Here is a 21551-nt window from a genome sequence, read left to right as displayed (position 1 = left end):
ATATAATTTAGGGATCACCAGCACAGAAATGGTACTCAAAGCCAGAGAATGGATGAAATCACTGAGAGAGACTATACAGAGAACCCCAGGAATGCCTTTGAAAAATTCTAATATTTAGAAATGGAGTTGAGCAGGAGGAACTAACAAATGAGACTGAGAAGCAGTTGTATTAGAGAAGCCAAGAAAGAGTGTTGAAGGAAGGGGTGGTGTGGTCAACTGTATCATGTGTTGAGAGTTTGAGTAAGATTAGATTTGACCAGCTAGAGGTTGCAGGTGATCATGATTAGAGTTATTTCAATGGAGTGGGGATTCAGGTGAGGTAGGAAGTGAGGCTATGGAGGTAGCACACATAGACAACTTTGAGATGTTTGACTATGAAGATGAGGAAAGAAATAGGGTACGAGCTGGAGAAGGATGGTCCAGGAAGGGATTTTTTTTTAAGATAGAAGATAATAGCTCATATGATGTGTAGCCGAAAGTAAACTAATGAAACTACAGAAAGAAGGGAAGATCAAAGGCATAAAGTCCTTAAAAAGGTGAGGGGGATGGCATCCAGAGTATGTGTGAAGGTAAAGGCCTCTGACAGAAGAGTCATTTCATTTTATAGACGGGAAGACAATGGGTACAGAATCAGGTAGGTGTGTAGATTTGGTCTTTTACTCTACACAAGATCATCAGCTAAAAACGAAAGTTTTGAGGAGAAAAGGATGGAATATAATAGTCATCGTGAGGGAAAGAAGAGCAAGTGAGTTAGAGAAACTCAGCAGGGTTGTCAGGCAGTGCAGCTGCCCATTTGAGGTTTCAGCGATTCATCTAAAGTGAAACCAAGCAATGCCAATGACGTGTTTTTCTGCCTAGCAGCCTGAATGCAGGCACAAAATAAATGTTTGGGTTTGTGCAGAGTTTAGGTTTTGATAGGCGAGTGTGGAGAGTGTTGTAGAGGGGCAAGTGAGTGGGGCGCTGGCAAGGGAGGAACTCTTAAAATGGTTAAAAGAGGGACGTGAATAGAAGGAAGCAGATTGGAGGTCTCTGAGATAGAAGACCTGGAAGCATAGAGGGACATTTGAACTCATGGTTTTGACGTAAGTTTCTGGAGATATTAGTTTCCTTTGACTCTGGAAATGTGTGACGGAGGCAGGACACTTGGAGATTGGGAGTTACATGGGTCGTTCATATGGAAATCGCGGAATGGCAGTTATTAGGGAAGAGAGGAAGACTGTGAGCCCAGTGCTGAGAGCTGATGGTTGACTTCACTGTGGAAGGGGAAAGGGTGATAAAGCCTAGGTGGCACTGGGCATCAAAGGAAGAAAGATTTTTAACAAGAGGAAAGAATGGTCTGGAAGCCGCAAAGGCGCAGCAATTTAGGCACCCTTTCTTGTGATACTAAGTAAGTGGGGTGTTTGCTAGCCGCAAGGAAAGCAGTATTCTCAAGGGACAGCAAGGTTTCAGGTAAGGTAAAGCAGGAAAGGGAGCAGTCACAGAAGTCTGAGACTACTGAAGTGTTTGCTGATGACAGACAGCTCTAGGAAGGTAGGCACTGTCTGCTCCGCCAGCAGTTGTACTTCCAGCCAGTAACGTACCTACTCATTCAGTGGATCGATGAAACAAGAATTTAAGAGCTTAACTTCTGCAATACTAGTCAAAGGCTTTCTTTTGCTTTTTCAATTGTGGTAATATATACATAACAAAATTTACCTTCTTAACCATTTTTAAGTGTACAGTTTAGTGGTGTAAGGAACATTCACATTGTTGCCACCACCCAACTCCATAACCTTTTCATTTTCCCAGACTGAAACTCCATACTCTCATTAACAATAACTCTCTATTCATTAAACAATAACTCTCTATTCTCCCCTTCCCCCAGCTCCTGGCAACCACCATTCTACTTTCTGTCTGTATGGATGACTTCTTCTCGTACCTCATATAAGTGGAATCATAGATTTGTCCTATTTTGTCTGGCCCGTTTCACATGGTATAATGTCCTCAGGGTTCATCCATGTTGCAGCATGCATTAGAATTTCCTTTCTAAAACTGAGTAACATTCTGTTGTCTATGTATATATACACCACATTCTGTTAATCCCTTCCCCCATCAGTGGACACTTAGGTTGCTCCTGCCTTTGGCTATTGTGCATAATGCTGCTAATGGACATGGGTGCGCAAGTATCTCTTTGAGACCTTGCTCTCAGTTCTTTAGGGTGTATACCCAGAAGTGGAATTGCAGGATCTGTAATTCTGTTTAATTTTCTGATGAAGTGCCATACTGTTTTCCTTAGGGGCTGCACCATTTTGCATTTCCACCAACAGTGCACAAGGGTTCCAATTTCTCATACCTTTGCCAACACTTGTTACCTTCTTCTGTTTTGTTTTGGTTTTGATAGTAGCCATTCTTATGGGTGTGAAGTGGTATCTCATTGTGGTTTTCATTTGCATGAAATGATTACTGATGTTGAGCATATTTCATGTACTTATTGGCCATTTGCATATCTTCTTTGGTGAAATGTCTATTCAAGTCTTTTGCCCATTTTTTAAATCAGGCTGTTTTCTTATTGAGTTGTAGACCCCCCCATCTGATACATGGTTTGCAAATATTTTCTCCCATTCCATGAGTTGCCTTTTCACTTTGTTGATTGTAACTTTTGATGCACAAAAGTTTTTAACTTTGATATGGCCTATTTTATCTATTTTCTTTCATTGCCTGTGCTTTTGGTGTTATAGAAATCATCGCCAAATTCAATGTCATGAAGCATTTCCCCAGTGTGGTTTTCTAAGAGTTTTATAGTTTTAGTTCTTACATGTAGGTCTTTGATTCACTGAGTTAATTTTTATGATGTAAGGTGAGGAACCAACTTCATTCCTTTGCACACGGATATCACTTTCATAGCACCATTTGTTGGAGAGACCATCTTTTCCCCATTAAATGGTCTTGACACTCTTGTCAAAAATCATTTAAACACATATGCAAGGTTATTTCTTTTCTGTTCCATAGATTCTATTCTATTGCATAGATTTATCTTTTTCAAATAAAGATTATTGTTTCTCTACCTTCCAATACCTTCTCTTCTTAGTTCTTTCACCTCTTCACATCACTATTCAGCTTCAAAACACTAATGACTATTTCAATGGATGACAAATTTATGTAGTTTCCAAACTTTAAAATTTAAACATCGTTTCTTCCATTGACCCCGGTACCAGTTTGTACATTTATTGAACCTTTTTCCTCAGTCTCAAAATTAAAAAAAAAAAAAATAATGGTTATCGTCTGTTTACAACATACCCGACAGGAATCTGGGTTCATTGTGACAAAGGGGCATAAAGCTTGTGGCCTTCCTTTGAACAAATACCCAACACGTGTCCCCATGCACCTCCATGTGGCTGCTGGGCAGGACCAGTGGGACAGGGCTCAGTATTGGAAGAAAAGCTACAGTATTTGCTGGGGGAGTTTGCCACCTAGAGCCAGTCTGGTCCCTGAGTTGGTGGGCCATGAGTGGTCTTACAGAGATATAGGATTTGAACCTCTCTCTTCAAGTAAAAAAGAAAAATAGATTCCAACTATATGCTATTCTGGAAAAGGCAAAACTATGGAGACAATAAAAAGATCAGTGGTTGCCAGGAGTCTGCAGCGAAAGGGGAGATGAATACACAGAGTACAGAAGTTTTTATGAGCCCTGAAAATACTTTGTATGACATGATAATGATTTTGTCATTATACTTTTGTCCAAACCCACAGAACGTGCAACACTATTTACTTCATTAAAGTGAACCCTAAGATGAACTGGGGACTTTGGTGATTATGATGTGTCAGTGCAGTTCATCCTTGGTTAAAAAAAAAAAAGTCTTAAGAACACTCAGGGTAGATGTTTTTGGCAAAACTTTTGTTTTACTTCTATATATGTATATATATTATTTATGTATGTGTGTTTGTTGGATTGTGATGTAAAATGTTCTTTTTAGATCAAAAAAGTTTGCAGGCCACTGTAGTTATGCTGGCAAATGAAAGCACAAATTAATCTAAAAAAATGGTTATTGAAATACTCTATTAGAACTTAATTTTAAAACTTTCACTATTTTGTTGAAAATATGATTTCACATTTAGCACTTTCTCATTTAAACTTTTTCCTTCTTCACTTAGGGGCTGCTGTATTTTGTGTTGCTCCAAATGCAGTATTTCCATTTGAACTGTATGATGAAGAATATTTAGAGCAAAGGGATATCTATCTGACTCAGTGCCAACAACAGCTCCAACAGTTTATTGCCACATATGGACCCGGGGCAGCTGTTTTTGCTAGTGATGAATAGGCAGTTTTCTTCATTCCTTTTTAAGCAGTGGAAAAAAGTGTGAGTGATTTTGAAGTAATGTTTCAGGTACTCTTGTGTGTAGGAGTACAGTAGAATGCTATCTTAAAAAATATAAAATGACTTCTTCAAATTAATTGCTAATGGAATAAATACTAATCCAAATCTCAAAACAGCAGAAATTTATAATTTAAGAGAATTTTATAAAAAAAATTTCTGGTTAGCCCTGTGTACCAGTCCACAGATTAAAATATAAAGAATGTTGCAAACTAAGCAATGTAAAAAGAAAATGGTAACTTTTGTGTAGTTCCCTCTATTTGTCACAAGATGGCAATGTAATACTTTAAATATTTACTTACAAAGACCATTTTTTTCATTTGTGAACTTGACAAACTGATAAGTAACAGCATTTATATAACCAGAAGTCTTCAATTTAAAGACTTTTCATGTTTTACTATATATTGACATGTCTATTATATTGTTTTAGAAGCCCCACTTATGGGATCAGGAAAATCCTTGGAAATTTTCCATTTTTAAACTAGGTTAGATGAAAAAAAGTAAGTTACATTGAGTCAAGGAGCGGTAATTGGCTCCTTAAACCTAACTAGTTACAAGAAAGGTACCAAAGGCAAAGAAACCAATTTGCAAACCCTGTCTTCATTTTTGGAGGGAAGATATTTGCTCTGAAAATGTAGGAACACCATGAGAAAATATACTTATCTTGTAAAGTCCCCAAATCCTTGTTTTCATTTTCCAAAGTTTTAATAAAGAAGACAACTCTAATCACTGAAAGGAAAATGTCATCACAAAATTGCCACCTTATTAACCAAGACACTACCATACATCTTTAGAAATTGGTACTTCATGGAGCTTAACCATGAAGGTAGACAGCTCTCTCACTCTCTAGAGGACTTTGACAAATCATTTATTAATTTCCTAGCTGTTCATTCAACAGTATTTACTGAATATTCACTAGTGCCAGAGACTATACAGTGTTGTTTTCAGAAGGCAAACCTAGTCTTTAAAAAACTTATATATTACAAATTAAAGACCTGATTTTGTGGCTTCTTATATTTATTTCATTTCAGTTTTTTGTTCTCTATGGCACCAGGGACTGGTTTTGTGGAAGAATTTTTCCATGGACTGGGGGTGGGGTGGGGTGGCCCGCTGCTCACCTCCTGCTGTGTGGCCCAGTTCCTAATAGGACCCCTGCCTACGGGATGCAGGCAAAACACATTTCTTTATGAAACTAGGATCCACAAGGCCATTTTACAATTGTGTTCACATTCTGTTGATGAAAGATTCTACTGATGAAATGTTTAACTAGTATCAAACACTAAGGGGAAAATGGTTTTCAGATGTTACCTCTGAAGGGAAGTGATTATGGAGCTATTGCTGTACACTTTCTACTGTTTACCACACTGATATTATAACCCTGATAAAAGCAAGGAATTTATGTACTGTAGGACTCAACAGGGGAAAAGCAAGACTTAGCTAAACTTAAATCTTCACCTGGGTAGGATTTCAGTTCTTTTTGAATTCTTATAAATTTGCATGCCCTAGACAGACTGTCTAGATTAAATATGCCTTAATCTAGCATATTATCACTTATATTAGGATTAGGACAAATCCTAGTTTGTCCTAAATTAGTTCCCAAATCCTTTTTTCTTCACAAATGTAAAAGAAAACCAAGAATAAAATTAAAATTAAAAAATCTGTAGGTCACAGGTGAAACCTTTACTTATAAGAGGTAATTTAAGGAGTTAAAAGTTCAGCTAGTTAACCCTTGAACATAGGTTTGAACTGCAGGGTCCACATAAAGAGTGGATTTTTTTTTTTCAATAAGTACATACTATACTATACTATCTGCAGCTGATTGAATTAGAGGATGTGGAAGCTTGGACTATAAAGCCATACTTGGATTTTTCATTTCGAAGAGGGCTGCCTCCCCTAAGGGTCAAGGGTCAACTGTGCTTTTTTTTCAGGTACAATAGCAGGTTCTGAAGGGGAGGTCCTCATAGTTATCTAGTATGCAGTTGATTAGGACCTCTCCAGAAACTCCCTAAGGCAAGAAAGGGTATGGGAACTTGAGGTACTAAAATGTTTCCCCAGCTGCCCCACTTCAAAGAATCACTACAAGAATATACTATCCCTAAAATATGTTAAAAACAAGTCTGACTAGTAACTATGAAAATGAAGCTGTTTAAAGACTTGATATATTTTAAATAAAACAGACTTTACTGCCCAGCAATTAGTCATTCGAACATGTATTTCTCTACATAATTTATTGTTGAGATGATCAATGTTAAATATTAATTTTCATCATTTGCTTTAATTCATGTCTTAACCAATTCTTCATTATTCCTTTCAAAACGTTGTATGCCATACCCTGGAGGAAAAAATCAGAAACCAACAGTGAAAATCATTCCATAATCAAAACTCAAAAAAATCAAAACCTGACACACAAAGGCACCTTTAACAGGAAATGGCCTCAGCCCTTTGGAATTTATCAGATACTTTCAAATTATCAATAGATGTGATTGCTTGACAAACCTTAATTACTTACTTGAAGCAATGAAGAATTTTTAAATACCACTGCAAAGGACTTGAACATTCATCTGCAGGTACTTATATGCTGAAAAGAACATTTCACCCATTTTAATAAAAAACTGCATTATATTTGAGTAATTCACATAATATATATTACTGGCACCTCAGTCTTAACATTATTTCTTCAAAGATACCCTCAGCTGGGTAAACGGCAAAAAGTAATTAAGTCATCACTGTGCCAGTTATTAAACATTTTTTGGTACTGCACTTCTGGAACAATACCACCAACACACAAAAAAAGCACACGTTTAACATTATAACTTTTGGTACCTTGTTACATGAACAGCTGTCTTCCTGGTGGTTTTTTCACAGCCATCCTCTATGACAAGTTTTTGGAAAACATTTATCACAATGATCTTCATTCATTTTCAACTCATAGGCTCGGATGCACCTAGAAATTAAATACATTTCATTGTGAATTCTCATTTGTACTTGTATCTGTCTGGCATCTTATATGTAGTATAAGGATTTTTTCCCCATTTTTATCAGGAGCCATTAAAAAAAAAAACAAAACAAAAACCTTGCAATTTTCCTGACTCCCAATCAACTTTTTAATAAAAACTACTAACATTGACTATATAGTGGAGTCATTTTCTATCTGTTAACACATCTCTGAAGGAACAAAAGAATGTGCTTGCTGCTTAATTATACTTTTTTTTGGTAGTCAAAACTGATAAGTCCCCAATTTTAAATATCTCTAATGACTTGAGCATGTTAGTCCTTTTGACTGGTTAGGCCCTAATAATTCCATAAATGATCTTTCCAAGCTGGAAATGGATTCATTAGCATGGGAAAAAATGATGGATATATTTATGATGTTCTTTAACTGTGGCAGTACAGATTTTTTAAGACATGATGGTCCTAATGAGTACCCAACCATTGCTTTTCTGTCTCAGAGCTTGACAAGAATGAGATGAGCCAGGTTAAGGGTTAGATATATAAAAACAAGTGTGCAGACCTCTAACTAAAAGCATTATTATGGCAGACCTAATATCATTTCAGAGCAGAGATACATTATGTTGACATCATTACTGGACACAGTCCTGTAGAATTAAGTCCCAAGTTGCCTGAAAGCATATTTATGTACTGCAAAGGGCATGGCCAGGGCCACCGATCATGTCCTACAGAATCCCAGGAGGATAAATCATTGAACCAGACAGCTATTGGAAATGATTTATGAAGACATATCAAATGCTGGGCCTTGCAAAACAATTTATCATTTTGAAGTCTTGAAATGCTGAAATATTTCACATAATATTAGGAACACATACTATTGGTTATGAATGATTCCAACTCGGAAAACTTCAGTTTAATATATATGATTCAGGGCACTTCTGACAACTATTGATACATGCAAATACTACTTAAGGCCTAAAACAGAGAATGTTTAGGGATATGTATGTATAATAAAACTGCTATCCACCCCACTCCCCTCAAAAAACCGAGTGTGGGCACAAAATCCTAGATGATATGCACCTCAGGACAGAAGGCATGGGATAGGAAGGAAGGCATGGGATAGGGAAGCAAACAGATGTTATGGTATTGGTAAGATTCCAGTTCTTAAATGGATCTGTGGACTTTATTATGCTTAAGGACTTACATACATTATTAAAATTTTAATCAAACATTTATTTTGTAAAATTTTAAAAAATTCCAGCAATGAAATTTTTGGCAATGAAAACAGGATTCAAGCCACTTAGGCCTCAAAAAGGTTGACTGTAACACCAAATATAAACTACGTGAAGCCATCATATTTGCCCTGTTGACAGTTAACTGTTGGATTGTTTTAGATGAAACAACGTGTATTTCAAACTGAGGGGAGGAAAAAAACCAAACGCATGACTACACCAAGTCTCACTGACGAGGTTCATTTACAACTTTGCTTTTGTACAGGCAAAAATTCTTCCAGTCTCCCAGCTCTTGACCAGTTTCTTCTGTATTATGTCCAGAAATACACATCTCTACGTAAACCCAGGCATCTAAAGGTATAGGCGGCATTTACAGCCCACGGGCCTTCTATACCGTACGCACTGTTCTCCAACCTCAACGCCACGTCTCTAGAGCACACTTACAAAGGAAGATCCGGGAACAAAGGCCGGCAATGCTCCACTGCGTGGAGACCAGAACTCATCGTTAGTAGGTGAACTGTGCTGTGTTAAATTTAGAACCGATCACAAAGTCCAGTTAAGTCAAGGTTGTCTTAAGATCTAAGATCCCTTCCCCTTTTATAGAACGTTTCCTTAGTAAGGATAAATGAGTGCCCATTTAAGGGACCCTGAAACCTTCTAGGCCGCACACAAAGCATTACTGGGGATACAAAAGAGCTTCGGCCAAGCCACCCGCCGCACCTTCCTGCAGCCTCGGAACCAAGTGAATCGCAGGAGGCCCTTCATTAGTCTGAGCTGAGAACAGCCGAAATCGGCGTTTACTAAGGAGAAGGGTCAGCTAGGACAGATAACGGTTACTCACAAAATGCCGCCGAGCCGAAGGCGCGGAGGAAAGCTCCAGGCTGCGTCAACTGGGGTGGGGGAGGGGAAGACGGCCTCCTGGGATGACCTTGAGCCTGAGACCGCGCCGACCGTTCGGCTGTGCCTGGCAGTGGACGGAGAGCGCCGGGATGAAGGCCCCGCGCGCAGGCCCCACAGAGCGGAGACGCCCGAGGCGGAGCCATGGTCTCTGGCACGGAGCTGGGTTCCCGGCAAAAAAAAAGAACAGGGTCTAACTCCGCGGGACTCCCTCCTGGAAGAGCCCGGCGACGGCTGCCGCCCCGCCCGCAGGGCCGACAGTGCCGGAGGCGCCTTCCTTCTCCCGCTGCCCGGCGGAAAAGAAAGCCGAGCTTCCGCGGGTGGCGCTCCTGCGCTCCAGGCTGGCCCCGCCCCTTCCGGCTGGCCCCGCCCCTTCCGGCCCTGCCCCCGCCCCGCAGCCCGCGAGCGCAGGTAGCGCCGCAAGTTGACTTGGCGCTCGGTGGCGGCGCTTTGGGAATTTTCACACTGGCGTTCAAGGTCCCTGAGGACCTCACCGTGAGCTGTTTTCCCTTGAATATGTAAGTGGTTAGTGTACCAGTTTGTAATGGATCCAAGCGAGCAGAAAATGCTTTAAAAAGAAAGTTATATTTCCTTGGTCTTCTACTTCAAGTAGTTCAATACTTTGAAAAGTGGTGGTATTGGACACCCTAATTTAGAGTAAGGGTATCAGGAATCGACCCCTTAACACACACAGAACTAGTCATCAGAATAAAAAGAAGCTGTTGTATTTCCGCTACTGTTACTAATTTTATTGATAATAATAGAGGGTTAAAAAAAGCATTCATAAAGCAGTCACTTGCCTTCTTTATGAACATGTTATAATTTGTTATTGATTTTCGTGCTTTGTGTTTTGTTATGCTTATTTCTCTGGATCACTGTATCTTGAGCTCTGGCTGCATAGCATTAGGCTTAGTGCTAGAGGAGACAGGCTGATGATCTTGTTGCCAGAAAGAATACACGTGAAAGCATATAATTAAACAGTTGAATCAGTAAAAGACACATCATCTCTCCTTTAAAAACTGGAAGTTGATGGCATATTTTAAATCATTTAAAAATCAAAATGGAGTAACTTTGGTTTCAGACATTCAAAATTGAGCTGGGTGGACATTGTTGGGTGTGGTTTCAGACATGTTCCTGCGTCACTGAGAACTTGAATTTTCTGAACTGTGTCAAACTCAGGACACCACCAACCGTTTTCAAAACAATATGTGCTAGGAGCTGCTAGCTGCAACCTTGTAGTTTCAAAGGTTACCCCCTACCTTTCACCGCTATGTAATCATTTCAATCCCCAAACAATCCTTGTTTAGCAAGCACCCTTCATTCTTGCCAGCTCCAATCCTAATTCTTGACAGTTTATGTAATCCTGTGGTTTTCTACCTTTTTGAGCTTCCCCCATTTTGTAGTCCAGCAGAACACAATTTAGTTGCTTCTTGGAGCTCTGTCTCCTGGGCTGCAGTCCTAACACACCCCAAGTAAACGCCTCTTTATTTCAGCCAGGTCTCTGTTCTTGGAATTCTTGGTTAACAAAATCTAAGAAATTGATACAAAATCCAGGGCCGAATATATTTGCCTCAAAGAAACATGGTGTTAAAATTTAAACCTAGTGAAACAAGTTGTTATTATACTCACTTTACCAAAAAATTCCTCTTTATGAGATAGCTTGGGACCTGGGACCCTTTACCTGAGTGCTTGCATCTGAAAGAAACAATAAGGGACTAAAAATAACTGCACACATGCGGGGTTGGGGCAATTATGAACAATAAGATACAGAAAGGCCACAAACCAACTGTCACTTCTGAGGTGTTGGGAGCAAAGGCAGAGTACTGTGCATGATCCCTGCGCAGGGCACCACTAAGGGGATGGGCAGATCACTTATGCCACGCCTCCTGCCCAACCCACAGACCCACTCCAGTTGTTACCCCATTTAGGGTCCCAAGCAGCTCCTGTCTGGGAGTGAACAAGGGCACCTATTGCTTGTTTTTGCTCCCTCATGCTGCAGCACAAGCCCCAGTAAAGCCTTGCCTGAAATTCTCAGTCTGGCCTCTTATCAATATCTATTAATTAAAGCATCCAAGAGCCTGTGTCAGTGACTGGGTTTTTAAAAAATATTTATTTATTTATTTAGGCTGCACTGGTTCTTAGTTGTGGCATGCAGACTCTTTGTTGTGGCGTGCATGTGAGATCTGGTTCCCTGACCAGGGATTGAACCCGGGCCCCTTGCATCAGGAGCCTGGAGTCTTACCCATTGGACCACCAGGGACCATTTATATAAAGTTTTTGCTGAATGCTTTACAGGGGCTTAAAATTCTTTGTTTGGGGCCCCAGGTAGGCCCAGTTTCTTCTGTCAAGTAGTGGCTTGGTCCTCAGCCTGCCCATCACAGACTCCTGGCCAGATATTGCGTCTACAACTTAATTTTCAACCTGGGCAGCCACCTCCACCGAGTCTTTGCCTACAACTGGGTGGGCAGGTGTGGGAGCCACTATTACTGATTTGGCAATAGTTTCTTGGATATGACACAGAAGCACAGGCAACAAAAGAAAAAAACAGATAAATTGGACTTCAAGATTAAAAACTTTTGTGCCACAAAAGACACTATCAAGAGATTGTCAAAGAATGCACAGAATGGAAAAAAATATTTGCAAAACATATATCTGATAAGGGATTAATATCCAGGATATATGAAGAATTCCTACAACTCAACAACAACAAATTTAACCCACTTGTTCAAAAATGGACAAAGGACATGAATAGACATTTATCTAAAGAAGATATACAAATGGCCAATAAACACATGAAAAAGATGCCTGATATAACTAACCGTTAAGAAAATGTAAATCAAAACTAATCTCAAAAAGTGAGGTACCACTTCGCACCCATCAGGATGACTACTATTTAAAAAACAACAAAATAACAAGTGTTAGCAAGGATGTGGAGAAATTGGAACTCATGCACCATTGCTGGTGAGAGTGAAAGTGGTATAGCCACTGGGGAAGATAGTATGGTGGTTCCTCAAAAAGTTAAACATAAAATTACCCTATGATCCAGCAATTCTACTTCAGGGTATAGACCCAAAAAACTGAAAGCAGAGACTCAAATACTTGTACAACAATGTTCATAGCAGCATTATTCACAATAGCTGAAAGGTGGAAACAACCCAAATGCCATTGATGAATGAATGGATAAACAAAATATGGTGTAGACGTATAATGCAGTATTATTCATTCTTAAAAAAGGAAGGAAACTCTGATATATGCTGCAAGATGGATGAAACTTGGAGACGTTATGCTAAGTGAAAAAAACCAGACCAAAAAAAAAAAAGACAAATATTATATGATTACACTTATATGAGGTACTTAGAATAGGTGAATTCAAAGAGATCAAAAGTGAAACAGCAGTTGCCAGAGGCTGGGGTGAGGAGTGAATGAGGAGTTGCTGTTTAATGAGTACAGAATTTCTGTTTGGGATGAGGAAGAAAGTTCTGGAAATGCAAAGTGGTGATTAGTTTGTGAGTGGATTGTGAATATAGCTAATTCCACTGAATTGTACACTTAAAAATTGTTAAAACGATAAATTTATGTTTTGTATACTTTACCAAAATTCAAATAAAATAAAAATATTTTAAAAAGAGAAAGAAGATCTACACCTTCACGTGGCTTACCTCATCTCTTGCTTCCCCACTCTTGCTACACACCAGTCACCTTGTTCTACTCTTAGTTTTTGGAACATGCCAGACGGTTTTCACTTCTCAAGGCCTTTACTCTTGTCTAGAATTCTCTTGTCCCAATTTTTTGAGTGGCTAACTACTTTCTTTGATTTCAGCTTCTACGTCAGTTTCTCAGTGAGGCCACACTTGCCGCACCTATCTAAAGTGGGTCCACTATAAAACACCTCCCTTTTTGTTTCCTTCATAATCTGTAATTATACTTAAAAAAATACAAACATATTCTCTTGCTGCCCTCACTGGAATATACATTCTGTGAGTGGAAAGACCGTGTCTGTTTTGCTCACCTTTTTATTCCTAGTACCTAATACAGTCCCCAGCACTTAATAAATATCCCTAGCACTAAATAAATGAATAAATAAATGAATCTGTATGTGCTGATTTGGAAATTTTTTCAAGATATATTAAATTTTAAAAGCTAGATGCAGAAGGTATTTAGTAAAATCCTATTTTTGGTTGAGTAAAAAGAACATGCATTTATACAACTATACATAAAATATTTTTGAGAGGTTACAGAAGAAACTTTACAGTGCATGCCTCTAGGGAGTGAAACTTGGGGCTTGTGGGGAAAATGATATTTTAATTTTTTACTGTATACCATTGTCTACTGTTTGGACTTTTACTATGTGTATGCAATTTTATAATTAAAGTTGAAAAATTATTAAAGTAGTACATTTTCTCTTCTGACTGCAAAAATACACCATTTCTAAGATTTTCCCCTTCAACCATCATTCCCTCACTGGCATCATAACAAGTGTTTGGTATTGTCCAGCAAGGAGCACATCCGTGGGGGTTGCTGGTCTCCAAGTTGCTGAAGTGAGTTAATGCTGCCAGTTGCAAATACAACTAAAACCACTTTAAGGGAAAAGTTTCATGGTTTACATATGATATAGTGCTTTATCAAAAGTAACTTCTTTTTTTTGGCCGTGCCACGCAGCATGCGAGGTCTTAGTTCCCTGACCTGGGATCGAACCTGTGACCCCTGCAGTGGAAGCATGGAATCCTAACCACTGGACTGCCAGGAAAGTCCCTAACAAAAGTAACTTTTAAAAAAATAGCTATTTTTTTTTTAGTATAACTTGAATTATCTTAGAAAGTTTACATTTTGTAGATAGACACACGTGGATTCAGGGCATATAGGATATTATTTCCTTATAAGCTGTCAGAATCTAAAGTCTGCACTCACACATGTAAATCTCATTAGTAAATTAATACATTTGGCCTTCATTCTTTTTCATATTAGTGAATGACTTGGAGAACCTCCTGGTTTCCCTAGATGTTTGCAGCAGAAAATAGGGTTGGAACTGGAAGGAAGTTGGCTATAATAACCATATGCTTGTGCTTTCCCTTGCTCAATGGTAAGCGTGTCAAAATAGAGTTAAGCAAGAGAAATGTAAATGACCCTAGTCATAAATGCATGACTTTCATATATATGATCCTTTTACCTCAGGCAAGATTATTTTTAAACATAATATTGACATTAAGATAATCATAGCATTTATACTTCTCGTCAAGGTTAAAGTTCTAAATCTGTGAAAAATACATTAAGTTGTCAGAAAATAGGGCATTGATCTGAATGAAAGTTGATTCTTAAACACTTGAAGTACATGAACTTTACTGAGATAATTTCGATGAAAATTACCTAAATTACTTATGATTTCTACCCGGATCTAAAATAATGAGTGGCTTTAATTGTCAGTGTGAGACTCTAGGGTTTTCCTCTTTTGTTTAAAAATTTAACTTTTATGTTGCAAGTAAGCCTTGCAAACAACTACTTAAATCCTTTGACAAATTCTGAATGTAACGGAATGTTATTAAAATTATTGAAGCTGACCAACGGGACCTGAGGGGAGTCTGCTACGGAACTTCAGGGAAAGTTTTCTTCTTTGATGAAAAGACACATGTGGGAAGAAACAGCTCTTCTTCCCCTAGATTTGATCATCGATCATCAGTGAAAGAAATCCTGGCATCACTGCAGCCCTCTTCTTAGATTAAGGGAGCTTCATTTGATGGCAAAGTGGGAAGGGAAGGAGCTTAAAGACATTGAATAGTCACCAAGCTAAGTAGCCAGGAGGCCACTCCAGCTTCTTGTTATGTGAAATAATAGACTTCTCTTACTGTTCAAAAAAACTTATTTAAGAATGATTACATAAAGAGTTGAGAATGCGGAAGTAATTGAAAAATTCAAACTAAGATTAAAGTATGATGTTATTGTACCTCAGTGATGATCTAATACAAATTATGTCCTGAAATTAACACCCCATTAAAATTAAATACAGTGTGGATTCTGAATGTTTTTTCTATGATGTCTCCTTGTATTTATGCTTGAGTTTCTCTATGTCCGGTGGTGTTTTGGTAAACAGGATCCATCCTCCAAAAATCCAAACAAACCCCAAACCCCCTAAAACAAAACCCTGATTTGTAGCATTTGTAGATATCCACGCTGTTAATACATCATGATGCTGTCAAATTACTAACAACTAAAGATACCTGAATGCTTGAATAATTAACAACTAGCTTTCCCAGCACAACATTGTCCCCAGAAGCTGAATTGTTGGGTTGAAGGATTGAAGGATAAATGCATCTTCATACTTAATATAGTTAATTGCTTTCCAAGTAGTTGCTCTACTTCCTTGTCAAAACTTGCACTTTTCAGAATTTAAACATTTTTGTCAATATGATAAATATGAAATGGTATTTACTGTTATTTTAATTTGCATTTGCTATAAGGTTGAAAAGATAACTTTATGAATGTCTTGTTTTTCCCTTAAATTTTTTTTCACATTTTTAATCATTTGGGTTTTCTCTTCTGTAAATCATAGCCTTCCAGAGCTTTGCCCAATTTTTTATTGAAGTATCTTTAATTAAAAAAATTGATTTATGGGATTTCTTTCTATATTCTGGATACTAATCTTTTGTCAGTTAACAGTTATATACATTGCAAATAACTTTTCTCAGTCTTTTTATGTTTTAGTTATACTTATGGTGTTTTATGTTTGGAAGTCCGTGTTCTTCTCTTTGCTTAGGAATAGCTCCTTGGTACCCAATACCTCTGCATTTCTATGCAAGATTTCTTGCTATGCTTAAATCCAAATCCTTCAATGTGCCTTTCAAGGTCCTCCTTGATTTGAAAATTAGGAATAGTATAACTTATTCTTAGGATTGTTGTGAGGATTAAATGAGATAATATGTGTGTTATATCCATCCTTCTTCCCCAGGCACTTTCTTTCAAAGCAGCATGTTCTTCCCACTTGGTTTTTCCTATGCTTAGAATGCTCTTCTTGTCCCTCTTTGCCTTCTCAGGAAGCCTTCCTTGATTTCTTGACTGGGTCAGGGTCCCTTGTTGCTGTCCCGTAGCCATGGCCAGCCTTCTTCTCTGATAATGGAATCCTGATTTTGTTTGTGTTATATCCCCAGTCCTAGGGCTCAGCCTATTATTTCAATCTGTTTTCCCTGCTTCCCTTGCCTGGTGCTGGGAACTGGCCCACTCAGTACTTCAGCCTGCTATCTGCATTCTGTACTTCAGAGGATGAAAAGCTAAGTATTGTATAGTATTCCAGAACTCTTCTGTGGCTTGAATTCTGGATGTGAATAGGTCCTGCCAATCAAGTGCATTTGTGTAAAAACCTGAATTCTAAATTGAGTTATGAGAGGAGAAAAGCAGGCTGTGAGGCATCTGTTGTGCTGGCATTTATGCAGCAAAGGCCTCGTGCTTCTGGAGGCAGTCACAGGGGCAGCTTCCACTGGGCTGGCAGAGTTCAGGTCATGGCAGAAGTTTCAACTGCTTTAGCAGCCCAGTTCCATGGAATGACTTAGGAAATTGCTCCCGTAAATCCAACCCAAGTTTGTTTCATCCCAATGATTCTGTAAGTCACTAATACCTTGTAAGAAGCCCCTTTCTTTTTAAACTAGCGAGAGCAGATACTGCAACCAAACCCAGATTGATATACCTTCCTTACACCTGGGTGTGACCTTGTGACCCACTTCTGGTAAAGGAGAAATAAATAGAAGCCTTGGCCCCGATAACTTTACGAAGCCATCTTAGCAGCCCTGGCCTGCCTACTTGTGGACTTCTTTTACATGAGAGAATAGAGTCCTAATTTATTTAAGCGAGTATGGTTCGGTCTTCCTTATTAGAAGCTGAGTGCAATTCCTAACTGATACAGTAAGCAGTGAACAATGCATGCCATAGTATTAAGAAAATATTTGTGGACCAACTGATGATTGATGAACAGAAGCACTGAAGCATGAAATAGCTGTATGTGTGTGTGTGTGTGTGTGCGTGCGTGTGTGTGAGTGTGTGTGTGTTTACTACAACTTAAAGTATAAAATAGACAGTAGTGGAGAACAGTGGGCAGTGATGTAGGTAGGGGTTTCATAAGCCAAGTTAAGGGGTTAGACCTCCTTTTACATGATGGGGAACCACTGAATGGATTTGTGCAAGTAAATATATTATATTGTCAGGTTTGCACTTTTAATAGGTTACTTGGGTGCAGCCAATACAGAAGGCAGGGAAAACTTTTAAGTATACAGGTTATAGGTGAAAGATGATGAATACTTGCAATAATTATTCTTACATAGTTTTGTGAATGTATGTATATCATTAGGGAAATTCTTCAATATGGAATTCTAAGTCAGAATGTGTACACTTAAAATATTGAGAGAGATTGCAAAATTGTATTTAAAAAGCTTGTGTACTCCAACAGCACTAAAATCCTCATTTCCCCACCCTCACCAAAAATGGGTTTTTTACATTTCTGCATTCTTTTATTTCACATTTCTCCATTTAATATTACCTGGGAGAGGGGGGAAAAAAGGCAGGAGGATAAAAATTACAAAGATTAATTTTCATCAAAAACATACATGCTCAATCATTATGGTTAAAACAAGTTAACTGTAGTATGCCAGAGAAATTAGTCACCATTTCCCCCTCCCAGTTTTATTGAGATATAATTGGCATATAACACTGTATAAGTTTACAACAACATAATGAGTTGATGTATATCAAGATGATTCCCACAAGTTTAGTTAACATCCATCACCTCACAGTTATAATTTTTTTTCTTGTGATAAGAACTTTTAAAATCTACTCTCTTGGCAACTTTCAGATATACAATACAGTATTGTTAACTATATATACCATGCTGTACATTACATCCCCAGGGCTTATGTATAACTGGACAGTTTGTATCATTTGGACAGGTGAAATGTTATTTCATTGCTTTTTAAATGTATATCTCTTATCATAGGTGAGTTTGTGTGTCTTTTCATAAAGATATTGGCTGTTTGATTTCTTTTTATGAACTGTTTACTCATAATTTGTGGAATTGTCTACTGAGCTGCTGTTACATAAAGAAAATTACTACTGTGGCTATCATCTACTGTGACTTTTTTCCCTAGAGTGTGTTTGGTTTTTTTTTGTCTTTTCACCCTGTTTGTTTTTTTTTGTTTTGTTTTATGAATTTATTTTTACATAGTCTAAGTTACACAGCTTTTGCTTTATGGCTTATGTTTTTGTGTCACGCTTCACCTTGCCATCTTTAACCTTCTTCTAACATCACAGCCAGAGAAGCCAAACCTATCTTGCTTTGAGCTGCCTCCATGTATTTTCTTAGCTATTATTTCACATCACCTTTGTGAGCCAAAGGGAAGAAGGGGATAAGGCAAGGCAAGTTTATTGAGGGCAGACACTAAGCCTAGTGCTTACCGAAGTGAGCAATGGGTCTTGGCCTGAAGTCAGGTCTCCTTTCCAAGGCGGGGTCTCCTGTATGTCCCAGAACATCACACTTGTAGCCTGACTGGAAACGGGTAGAACAGGCCTCTTCTTTCTGAAAGGAGGATCTGGAAATAGCTTCCTGCTTCCCACTTTTCTTCCCTCTCTTGACGCTCCTGTCTCTGCCATTGCAACTCACTTTTTTCACTTGTTTATTGCCCACGTTTCAAGAGGACTCCAGTCTAGGGGCTTACCGTCAGCAAGAGGTGCAGATGTGCCACATACAGAGTAGAGACGATCTTGCATGGGCCTTTAAAAAATATATGACTTAATTTAAAAAATTTGACCCACATGATATACCCATCTATATAAACTATTAAGATGCCTTATAATAATAGCACACATTTAAAGTTTTTTAATTGATTTCAGAACTTATTTGAAAATGAGAATGTTTAAAATCAGTTCTTATTTAGACCTCACATTGTTTTAAATGGCTCCCAGTTTTCAATGGCCATAAAAACAGAGACAAGTGATTTAAGTCCATCCCCAGACCTCCCCATGGACATACCTCTTGGTCCTGAGAGGGCAGGAATGCACGGGTTTCTTCAGTAACGTTCATGTGCACAGGAAATGACTATTGACATAATCTTTAAGCCTAATAGTTAAGATTATTCTTCAGTTTATAATTTAAAAGCTTCTGACAGCTAAATGCTGTGGTATAATTTATAATGAAAGAGTTTGAGTGATGGAGGTATATTTCACTGAGCTGGTTTCTCTTATGAGTTGAAACTAAGACTTGTGTAAACATAGGAAGGGAAGCCTTTCCCAGGTTTATGCAGTCAGGCAAGAATATTTAATGTCCCTCATTCCCAACTGTGCTGTAGTACCATCTGTGCTGTACTCAAAGTTTATAGGAAGCAAATCTATAGGATTTAAGGGGCATTTATTTTTTTCAGTAAAACAGTCATGTGTAAGACCATGAGCTACCAGTATGTAACAAAATAAAAGTACATATTAATTTTTTGAGATGTACAATTTTATAATATTCCCCTAGTGCTCCTTTTAAACCTTTGGAATCTTAGCTTTTGTATATTTTTGGTTATAATGACAAGAAAAACAAAACTAAAAAATCAAAAGCGTCTACCATGGACAAAGACAGCAATGGAAACTGTAGATATCACATCATCCATCAATGGTTAAAAAAAAAGAAATTGTTATCAGATTAAGACAGAATCTGCCAGTGCTGGAAGAGTCAAAGTTCATACCTTTTCAAATAAAATATATGATTGATATAATTTGCAATAACCTATACAGAGTTGGGAAAGAGCATTAGTTTAAACCACCCTCTCAAAATAAGATATCTAATATATGATGGAAGCAATCTGTTTGCTGATCATTTCTAATCATTTTTCCTCCCTGCCAGCTAAGAATACAATTTTATATAGAGCTAGCAAGCAATTTGTCTTAAAAGATGCCAAATATAATTCATGTGTTGATTTCTAAGGGAATTATATTGGCCACAGTGGAGATGTTCTGTCTGTATTGGATTATTTCTTCAGAATGGCACTATTGATACACGAAAGACTAAAGAAAAAGATTAAACACTGCTGGAAAATATATACAGAATTAACTTCTATACTCCCTTTTCCCCTCCCCACAAAATAAACAAGCAAACAGACAAACCAAACCAAAAAAGAGATCTTACTAGAGCTTGAATACTTTCTACTTGATAATAACTGGTTAGCTGCTTTTGTGAATATAAAAAGAGGTCTTTTGAAAAAAAAGGATAAATTTTTGAATAATTTAACCTAAAAAGCAATTTCAACTAAAATACTGTACATTTCAGTGAGGAGAATCCGCATTTTTTTTTCATACAGCTTCTAAGTTTAAATAGTCTCCATGAATAGATAAGAAAATTTCTGTTTAGGATATTTGTAACTCTGCAGATTGAAGTGGTTGGGTCAAAAAAGCCTTATCAAAATGTAAAAGCAGTATTTTTTTTAATCACCAACTAACGTGTGAAACAGATATCCTCACCTTTATTCTATCGCAAACACCTACCTTCACTGTGGGACCTTAACTTTCCACTTCTTTTTGTTATTGTTTTTTAAAGCAAGTACGTATATACTTTTTAAAAATTTATTTATTTATTGGCTGCATTGGGTCTTCGTTGCTGCGTGTGGGCTTTCTCTAGTTGCAGTGAGCTACTCTTCATTGTGGTGCGCTGGCTTCTCGTTGCGGCAGGTTCTTTTGTTGCAGAGCACAGGCTCTAGGTGCGTGGGCTAGAGTAGTTGTTGCACATGGGCTCAATAGTTGTGGCTCTCAGGCTGTAGAGCACAGGCTCAGTAGTTGTGGCACATGGGCTTAGTTGCTCCACGGCATGTGGGATCTTTCCGGAACAGGGATTGAACCTGTGTCCCCTGCATTGGCAGGCGGATTCTTAACCACTGGCGCCACCAGGGAAGCCCCGTATATACTTTTAAATATAGCTTTACTGATGTATAATTGACATACAATAAATTGCACAAGTATTTTTATAATCAGAAAAAGAAACAATATTTTAAAAGTTTGTTAGACCTGGTTATGCTTCTAAAAAGGTATATTCTTATCCCCCCAAATTATCACTATAGAGGAGTTGTAAATGTATAAGTATTAGTGAGAGAGGTGAGTGAACTGACAGAAATTT

The 21551-nt window shown here is 38.1% G+C and overlaps 1 protein-coding gene, 1 long non-coding RNA gene, 1 other non-coding gene and 1 pseudogene across 3 annotated transcripts in view; 3 read left to right on the top strand and 1 right to left on the bottom strand.

Annotated features, from left to right (window-relative positions):
* The window catches only part of MCMDC2 (minichromosome maintenance domain containing 2), a 37125-nt gene extending 32827 nt beyond the window's left edge, over nucleotides 1-4298 (top strand). The window contains exon 14 of the mRNA XM_057736278.1: nucleotides 4132-4298. Coding sequence (XP_057592261.1) covers nucleotides 4132-4298 — 167 coding nt within the window. The remainder of the gene's footprint in view (nucleotides 1-4131) is intronic.
* LOC130854719 (small nucleolar RNA SNORA11) lies at nucleotides 3252-3352 on the top strand (annotated as a pseudogene).
* A 2702-nt stretch (nucleotides 4299-7000) lies between the features above and the next one.
* LOC130854709 (small nucleolar RNA SNORD87) lies at nucleotides 7001-7088 on the bottom strand. Its single transcript, XR_009054147.1, has one exon. It is a non-coding gene; the product is annotated as a small nucleolar RNA SNORD87 (small nucleolar RNA).
* Nucleotides 7089-9858: 2770 nt separating this feature from the next.
* LOC130854521 (uncharacterized) lies at nucleotides 9859-15438 on the top strand. The gene is made up of 3 exons (XR_009054036.1): nucleotides 9859-9948; nucleotides 14396-14510; nucleotides 14982-15438. It is a non-coding gene; the product is annotated as an uncharacterized LOC130854521 (long non-coding RNA).
* The last annotated feature ends 6113 nt before the right edge of the window (nucleotides 15439-21551 follow it).

Source organism: Hippopotamus amphibius, chromosome 5 (genome assembly GCF_030028045.1).
Source record: "Hippopotamus amphibius kiboko isolate mHipAmp2 chromosome 5, mHipAmp2.hap2, whole genome shotgun sequence".
Lineage (NCBI taxonomy): Eukaryota > Metazoa > Chordata > Mammalia > Artiodactyla > Hippopotamidae > Hippopotamus > Hippopotamus amphibius.
This window is presented reverse-complemented; position numbering and strand designations above follow the sequence as displayed.